At 43.2% G+C, this 9,338-nt stretch overlaps 1 protein-coding gene across 1 annotated transcript in view; it reads left to right on the forward strand.

The window, feature by feature from the left end:
• Window positions 1–9,338, forward strand: part of KIF15 (kinesin family member 15) — a 64,626-nt gene that overhangs the window by 25,040 nt on the left and 30,248 nt on the right. Inside the window, exons 9-13 of the mRNA XM_029917862.1 lie at window positions 368–493; window positions 662–784; window positions 3,837–3,960; window positions 7,915–7,997; window positions 8,229–8,442. Of these exons, the coding sequence (XP_029773722.1) occupies window positions 368–493; window positions 662–784; window positions 3,837–3,960; window positions 7,915–7,997; window positions 8,229–8,442 (670 nt within the window). The remainder of the gene's footprint in view (window positions 1–367; window positions 494–661; window positions 785–3,836; window positions 3,961–7,914; window positions 7,998–8,228; window positions 8,443–9,338) is intronic.

The following is a 9,338-nucleotide window of genomic DNA, read 5'->3' on the forward strand; positions in this document are numbered from 1 at the left end:
TAATAGTAAACATTATAACACAAAACAATTGAAAAATATGCCCATTAATGCACTACTCCAACTTTTTGCTGTTCTTTTCTACATTTTTATCCCTGCCCATAGGTCAATTTAAAACGATTACAAGCACGAGGTGACATTTTTTTTCCTTCACATAATTTATGCATTTGTCTTTGAATACTAATATTGCAGTGTGTGTCAAATAGGAAAAAGTTAGGGGATGGTTGAGGACATCTTTTTGCTAAAAACTCAGCCTTAATATCATTGTCAATGACTTGACTTTCCATTCAAAATATACTGCTAGGCACATTTTAATTCAAAATGCTAATAGAAGCCAGTGCACCTAAAGTTTTGTTCTTTTCCTCTTTAGGAGGCAGGTAACATAAACCGATCGTTGAGCTGCCTGGGCCAGGTGATCACTGCGCTTGTCGATGTGGGTAACGGAAAACAGAGGCATGTCTGCTACCGAGACTCCAAACTCACCTTCTTACTGCGGGTAAAGTAGATCACTGGCCTCCTGGCCCCCTCTTTTGGTTGTCCTCACTATGGTTAACAGTCAGGTAATCTCTCAGCCTTAGTGGTAAGAATATCCGGTTTCTTTGCTTAAAAAAGAAACCACAGTTTCTCCTCTGAAAATGTATAACCGTATCATATCATTAAACAGGATTCCCTTGGAGGCAACGCCAAAACCGCCGTAATTGCAAATGTTCATCCTGGATCCAGGTGTTTTGGGGAAACCCTGTCGACGCTTAATTTTGCTCAGAGAGCCAAGCTGATTAAAAATAAGGTAGGGGCGCCTGGGTGGCTCGGTTGGTTGGGTGTCCAGTTCTTGATTTTGGCTCAGGTCACGATCTCATGGTTTGTGAGGTTGAGATTCTTGGGATTTCTCTGTTTCTGTGCCTCCCAGGCTTACTCTTGCGTTCTCTCTCTCTCTCTCTCTCTCTCTCTCTCTCTCTCTTTCTCTAAATAAACATTAAGAAAAATAATAAGGTAAAATACTGAGTACAATTAAGTAAATTAGAAAAATACTGGGGTGCCCGGCTGGCTCAGTCTGTTAAGCATCTGACTTCAGCTCAGGTCATGATCTTGCAGTCTGTGGGTTTAAGCCCCCCATTGGGCTCTGTGCTGATAGCTCAGAGCCTGGAACCTGCTTTGGATTCTGTGTTTCCCTTTCTCTCTGTCCCTATCCCACTCATTCTCTGTTTCTCTCTCTCAAAAAATGAGGAAAACATTAAAGAAAAAAGATATTTTTGAAAGAAAAATCCTTAAGCTTGCAGCATCTCACTTCTGTGATTTTTCTAATATTAACACTAGCTTCTATTTATTTTCCTGTGAAAATAAGCAAGATAACTCTAAGCAAGATTTCTTTTTTTTTGTTCATTTAAAATTTTTATTTAAATTCTAGTTAGTGTAGTTATTTATATTCTATGTAACTAGAATATATTATACAGTCTGTATAGCATACATTATATAGTGTATATGTAGAGAGAGAGTAGAGTGTAATCCTGGTTTCAGAAGTACAATTTAGTGATTCATCACTTACGTACAACACCCAGTGCTCATCACAACAAGTACCCTCCTTAATACCCATCACCCATCTAGCCCACCCCCCACCCACTTTCCTCTATCAACCCTGTTTGTTCTGAGTAGTAAGAGTCTCTTTTGGTTTGCTTCTCCTGCTCTTTTTTTTTTTCCCTTCTCCTATGTTCATCTGTTTTGTTTCTTAAATTTCACTTATGAGTGAAATTATACGGTGTTCGTCTTTCTCTGACTGACTTATTTCACTTAGCATAATACGCTCTAGCTCCATCCACATTGTTGCAAAATGACAAGATTTCATGCTTTTGGTGGCTAAGTAATATTCCATTGTATATGTTACCACATCTTTTTCCATTCATCAGTTGATGGACATTTGAGCTCTTTCCATAATTGGCTATTGATTCTAAGGAAGATTTCTATTTCATCTTTCCTAGCCTTCTGTATTGTTCATGTGGTTTGAGATCTAGATTAGGTCTTATGGTTGGTATTATTTCGCTTGTGTTTTCTTAAATGAAGGCAAAGTTTTTCCTTTGCAATTGGATTAGAAACTACATTTATTTGCCTAAACCAGTTCTATCAGAGGTGTGTGACTTCTCTGTGAAAATACTTTGATGATATTGGCAAGTTTCGTTTTTCTCTATACCTGCATGGATTCCCCATTGTTCTTATATATAAGAAGCTTCCTTGCTATTTGTGTACACCAGTGGTCAGAAAAGTTTTTCTGTAAAGGTAAATATTTTAGGCTTCTTTTCCTGTATAGTCTGTATCCCAGCTACTCAGCTCTCCCTTGTTAGTGTGAAAGCAGCCATAGGCAGTATAGGAACGTAAGGGCATAGCTGTGATCCACGGCAGCTTTACATATAAAAACAGACAGCAGACTGTCTGGCCCACGATCAAGTAGTGCTTTGCCAACCTCTGGTTCAGACTGTTAAAACACCGAGGATTCCCCCACTTATTTTGGAGGGGTTGGAGATCCCTTTGGTTCTAGACAAAGAATCATAGTACAATGAACTGGCAGATGAATTTCCTCTTTGTCTTAAAGGAGAAGTTGGTCATTTCTATCCCCCAGGTAGATTCTATAATCATCTTACCATTTAAGAGTGAAGAGGTCCGTATTACCTCTTCTCCTGGGTAAGCCAGAAGACTAACTAGTTGTTCACTCATTTTATTCAGTTATGACCCCCCTGGTGGGGTATTTGTAATATGAGGAGGAAAAATCATTAGGGCTTCCTGACCCTATCTCTTGGAACTTACTAGAAGCTTTTGGAGATTGGAGAACTGCAGGGATAATTAGGATTATGATGTCACTGATGTGACAGTGATGTCAGAATATCCAGGAGTGCCTTATAATGAGCCTAGCCATAAGCATCGGAAGCAACTAGAAATGGCTTCTGAATACATGAAACAATGAAACCAGGAGCCTTATCTAGTCATTATCAATGGTAAGTCCCCTTCTGGAGCCTACCAGTGGGAAGTGGCTAGGATATCTGGGACTTGTTAAAGGATGTGTTATTTAGATCTTTCCCAATGGGCAGACCCGGCTTGAGCCAAGAATACGGGGCCCTTGGGGCTGTCAGTTTTTCTCCCTTTCTAGGATATTGGGTATTTCACAACTAGGTCCCTTTAATCTGGTTTGTAGCCAACTGTTGGCCCTTATTATCACCCTGTAGGTTTTATGGGCCTTTTTGAACCTCTTAGAAGTTGTCTCAAAGAAGTCATTTCTTTAAGATTATTTTTTCAACAGACATTTCTTTAAAATGACACTGTGGTAGTAAAACAGAAATGGAGCTGTCCGACAGGAGGGCTGGTGGGAAATACAGGGTGGGTTCCTCCGGAGAGAGTGGTTTCTGCCAAGCTGCTGGAGCTCAGGCCGCCTCTGCAGCTCAGCACGTCCTTCCTGTGCACCGAGACGGGGGAGCGGGTAGTCCTTCCCGAGGGGAAGAGGAGATCGCTCTTTTCCGTGGGGGTGGGGCTGTCCCAAGAAGGAGGCAGTGTTCGGTAGGTGAACATACCCAGATCCCGGCGTGACCCAGCCCAACAGGGCGGACACCTAAGGGGGAGGACCCAGGAGGGTGGTGACGGGGAGAGCCCCTGCCTGTAGGTGCGAGGTGCAGGGAGAGGAAGCCGCCTCCCCGCTCCAGCACCCTGGGATCCTGGTGGCCTTGTGACTGCGGAAGAGATGGAGGCACGCACAGTTTTGCTCAGTATTTGTCACTCCAGATCCCACAGTGAAACATGAGCACACGACTGGATGACTTGAAAGCATTCTTTTAACACTTTTTTAAAAAATTCTTGGACAGGCAGTAGTGAATGAAGACACCCAGGGAAATGTGAGCCAGCTGCAGGCTGAAGTGAAGAGGCTCAAAGAACAGCTGGCTCAGCTTACATCCGGGCAGCTGCTTCCTGAGAGCTTTCTGACCAAAGGTAAGATGAACTTGGTGCCCTTTATCCTAAGGAAGACCGTGTGCGGGTGTTTGTAGGAGGACGCTCTGACGACAGGCACAGTATAGGAAAGCCACCCAAGTTGTTGGACAAGTCTGTTTCTCATGTAGGAACAGGGACCAGCACGTCTCAGAGATACTGCAGGTTTGCCCCCGACCGTTGCAGTAAAGCAAATACTGCAACAGTGCCAGGCAGATTCATGTTTTGGTTTCCTAGTGCAGGTGAAAGTTCTATTACCCTACACTGTAATCTACTTAGTATGGGGTAGTGTCACATCTAAAAACACAATGTACATACTTGGTTAAAAAATGCTTTATTGCTAAAAAATGCTGACCATCACCTGAGCTTTCAGTGAATTGTGATTGTTGCTGACGGTTGGGATGGCTTGTGGCAGTTTCTTAAAAGTAAGACAACAGTGAAGTTTGCGGCATCTGTTGCCTCTTCCATTCATGAGTGATTCCTCTGTGGAGGGCGATGCTGTTTGCTGGCATTTTACCCACAGTAGAACTCCTTTCAAAAGCAGTCAGTCCTCTCAAACCCCGCTGCTCTTTTATCAACTACGTTTATGTGATATTCCAAATCCTTTGGTGTCATTTCAACAGTCTTCACAGCATCTTCACCAGGAGCAGGTTCCAGCTCAAGAAACTGTGTTCTTTGTTTGTTCTTTAGAAGTAACTCCTCTTCGGTGCCTGGCAGGCTCAGTCAGTTAAGAATCTGACTCTTGGATGCAGCTCAGGTCATGACCTCATGGCTTTGTGGGCTCTAGCCCCGCGTTGGCCTCTGTGCTGGCAGTGCAGGGCCTGCTTTGGATTCTCTCTCTCTGCCCCTCCCCCACTCACACTGTGTTTCTCTCTCTCTCTCTCTCTCTCTCTCTCTCTCTCTCTCTCTCTGTCTCTCAATAGATAAATAAACTTAAAAAAATTAAAAGCAACTCATCTTCCATTCACGTTTTATCATGAGATTGCAGCAGTGTGGTCCCATCTTCAGGCTCCACTTCTGATCCTAGTTCTCATGCTGTTCCCACCACACTGAAGTCTTGAACCCGCAGTCATCCGTGAGGGCCAGGATCCACTTTTTCCAGACTTCTGATCATGTTGATATTTTCACTTCTTCCCATCAGTCAGGATTGTTCTTAACGGCATCTTAGAATGGTGAATCCTTTCCAGCAGATTTTCAGTTGACTTTGCCCAGATCCATTCACGGGATCAGTAGTAGTAGCAGCTATATGCTTAGAAATGTATTCTTAAATAATAAGACTTACAAGTCAGAGTGACTCCTTGATCTGTAGGCTGCAGAATGGATGTTGTGTTAGCATGAAAACAGTTTCATCTCATTATACATCTCCCATCAGAGCTTGTGGGTGAGCAGGTGTGCTGTCAGTGAGCAGTAATATTTTGAAAGGAATTTCTTCCTTCCTTATTTCCTTCTTCCCTTTCCTTTCCTTATCTTCCTTTCCTTCCTTCCAGAGAGCGAGAGCGAGAGAGAGAGAGAATCCCAAGTAGGCTCCACACTTAGCACAGAACCCAGTGTAGGGCTCTGGGATCATGATCTGAGCTGAAATCAAGAGTTGGATGCTCAACAAACTAGCCACCCAGGGGCCCCCGAGGGGAATCTTTTTCTGAGCACTTTGCCTCAACAATAGCCGTACAGTACTCAGTAAGCCATGTCAGTCAGGCGTGCTGTCATCCAGGCTGGCCGTTGTGTGTATAGAGCGCAGGTAGAGTAGATTTAGTGTAATTCTTTTTGTTGTTGTTGTTGATAAAGTTGATTTTTTTATTTAGCCTAATTTTTTTTCTTTTTATGTTTGTTTATTTATCATAGAGAATGAGTGAGAAGGAGCAGAGAGAGAGAATCCCAAGCAGGCTTTGCACTGTTAGCGCAGAACCTGATGTGGGTCTTGAACTCACAAACTGTGAGATCATACCTGAGTCAAAGTTGGACACTTAACTGAGGCACCTGGGCGCTCCTATTTAGCCTAATTCTTAAGGGCCCTAGGATTTTTCAGAAGGATATATGAGCATTGTGTTCACCAGCCACATAGTCCCTAACAGAGTCAGCATGTCTCTTGAAGCTGTGAAGCCAGGCGGTACTTCTCCTTTCTGGCTATGAAACTCCTGGGTGGCATCTTCAGTGTGGTGTCATCTACATTGAAAATCTGTTACTGGTATATTCACCTTCGCGACGTATCTTCTGGATCCTTTGCTGAAGCTTCTACAACATTTGCTGCTTCATCTTCTACTTTTATGTTAGGGAGATGGCGTCTTTCCTTAAACCTCATGACCCAGCCTCTGCTACCTTCGAGATTTTCTTCTCTAGTTTCTTCGCCTCTCTCAGCCTTTACAGAATTGAAGGGAGTAAGGGCCTTGTCCTGGACGAGGCTTTGGCTGAAAGGAACATTGTGTCTGGTTTGAGCTTCTATCCAGACCATTAAAAGTTTCTCCATATCAGCAATAAGGCGGTTTTGCTTTTTTATCATTCATACATTCACTGGAGGAGCACTTTTCATTTCCTTGGGGAACTTTTCCTTCCCATTCATAACTTGGCTAACTGGTGCAAGAGGCCTAACTTCCAGCCTGTCTCGGTTTCCGGCACACCTTCCTAAGTGGAATCATTTCTAGGTTTGATTTAAAGTGAGACATGCAACTTTTTTTTTTTTTTTACTTGAACACTTAGAAGCTATTGTAGGATTATTAAATGGATCTAATTTCCATATCGTTGTGTCTCAGAGAACAGGGAGGCCTGAGGAGAGGGGAAGAGACAAGAAGAGCCAGACAGTTGAGCAGTCAGAAAACACATTTATTGATTGAGTTCGTCATCTTATATGGGCATGGCTTGTGGTGCCCAAAATAATTACAGTAGTAACCTCAAAGATCACTGATTACAGATCACCATAGCAAATATAAATTTTTGAAATACTGCAAGAGGGGCACCTGGGTGGCTCAGTTTGTTAAGCATCCGGCTTCGGCTCAGGTCATGATCTCACGGTTCGTGGGTTCGAGCCTCACATCGGGTTCTGTGCTGACAGCTAACTCAGAGCCTGGAGCCTGCTTCGGATTCTGTGTCTCCCTCTCTCTCTGACCCTCCTCTGCTTGCGCTGCCTCTCTCTGTTTCTCAAAAATAAATAAAAAACATTTAAAAAAAGATTAAGGGGCGCCTGGGTGGCTCAGTTGGTTAAGCCTCCAACTTCGGCTCAGGTCAGATCTCACGTTCGTGGGTTCGAGCCCCGCATCAGTCTCTATGCTGACAGCTAGCTCAGAGCCTAGAGCCTGCTTCCAGTTCTGTGTGTCCCTCTCTCTCTGCCCCTCTCCCTCTCATGCTCTGTCTCTCTCTGTATCAAAAATAAATAAAACATTAAAAAAAAAGGAAAAAAAAGATGAAAAAAAGAAGAAATACTGCAAGAATTAACAGAATGTGACACAGAGACACGAAGTGAGAAACTACTGGCAGAAAAATGGTGCCAATCGGCATGTTCAGTGCAGGCTTGCTGCAGACCTTCATTGTGTAAAAAAGGCAGTGTCTGCCAAGCAGGATAAAATAAGGGATGCCTGTACTTTGTAACCAGATACAGATACTGTGTACTGAGTTCTGCGGGGGGGGGCGGGGGGGGCGGTTAAGGGGGAGTAGAAATTTTGAATAATTCTTCCCTTACAAGTGCTAAAAGAGATACTAATAAATTTCATTTAGGTCCACGTTCAAGATTCTGTCATATAACATGTATATGTTTACTAAATAGGATAAGAGAAATGTACTCTTCTTCAAAGAGTTGCTAACATTTAGATTGGTTTAATATGAAATCTGTGGTCTGGTGATGACAGTCTGATTGTTTTAGATTCATTGAGAGTAGTCAGTCAGAGGCTATTTTAGCTCAATTCGTGGTTCTTAAACGTGAGAGATAAACATTTTTTTCCTGTTTCCTTTTCTTTCTTACTGGATCAGTTACAGGCAAAGATGAGACTAATTACATGAAGTGTTTCCAAGAGGCGATGTTGTTCTTTAAGAAATCTGAACAGGAAAAGAAGGTAGGAAACAGTTGATATAAAGGGGATTCCAGATTTTTTAGGCTTTCACTACGTGGTACCTTTCTGAGTGAAATAAAAAATGGCATAATTAAACAAAAGAAAGGAAAGCTGGGGAAAAATCTAATTTTCCCTTTGGGATTAAGTGTCAGGTTAGCATTTGTTCCTTAGTTTGTGGAAATTTAGAGAGGTTGAATTAGTTTTCATGTTTAACCAACTTACGAATTTTTTAAGTCTCTGATAGAAAAAGTTACCCAATTAGAAGACCTCACCCTCAAAAAAGAAAAATTTATTCAGTCTAATAAAATGATTGTGAAATTCCGAGAGGATCAAATAATGCGCCTGGAGAAGCTCCACAAGGAATCCCGGGGAAGCTTTCTGCCTGCAGAGCAGGATCGCTTGTTGTCGGAGTTAAGGGATGAGATCCAAACCCTGCGGGAACAAGTAAGTGCATGACATTTGCGGTATTTCTAAAAAGAGAGGAGGTTTGAGGCAGATATAAGTCTGTCACCAAATTTGTGTAAGTTAATACAGTGGAAAGTGTTTTTTTTTTTAATGTTTTTTATTTATTTTTGAGAGACAGAGAGAGACAGCACGAGCAGGGGAGGGTCAGACAGAGGGAGACACAGAATCAGAAGCAGGCTCCAGGCTCTGAGCTGTCAGCACAGAGTCCAACGTGGGGCTGGAACCCACTAACCATGAGATCATGACCTGAGCCTAAGCCAGATGCCCAACTGACTGAACCCCCCAGGCGCCCCTAGCGGAACATGTTTTGAATGAATTCAGCTCAGGTGTGGTTGCACAACTCCCATGCCTCCATTTTCCAAGATGGCGACCGAAGGGGGAGGGGAGGAGCCCCGAAAACTTGCTGTGTTAGTGCTCCACCCAGGTGAGGGGGCAGCTGTGCTTCTCTGAATAAGCAGTTTCCTTACAGTGGGGCCCTTCCAACTTCTCGTGGCCGATTTTCCTTGCCCTGGAGAGGATGGGTGGTTACTACAGGTATATCGTTAAAAAATGAAGAAAACCTGTTTCTGGCTTTTGTATCTTTCTGAGGCCTTTTAAAATGCGTATTCAAACTAACGTGGATGTTTTCCCTTTTGTTCCTTTTCAACATAAAAGAAAACTTGCCACACATGCTTTACTGCTGCCCCTTTCACGTAGTGTATCTTGGAGGACGTTAAGTGCCAGTCAGTAGAGAGTTTACTTATTCTTTACAGTGTGTTCACGTCACCAGTCCCCGCTGCACGAAGAGTCGGCCACAGTGTGCACCCTTTGCACTTCTCTCCTTGCGAGCCCGTGCCTGCGTGAAAATCTCAAAGCGCAGACCCAGGCGTGGAAAAATGG

Source organism: Suricata suricatta, chromosome 12, assembly GCF_006229205.1.
Source record: "Suricata suricatta isolate VVHF042 chromosome 12, meerkat_22Aug2017_6uvM2_HiC, whole genome shotgun sequence".
Taxonomy (NCBI): Eukaryota; Metazoa; Chordata; class Mammalia; order Carnivora; family Herpestidae; genus Suricata; species Suricata suricatta.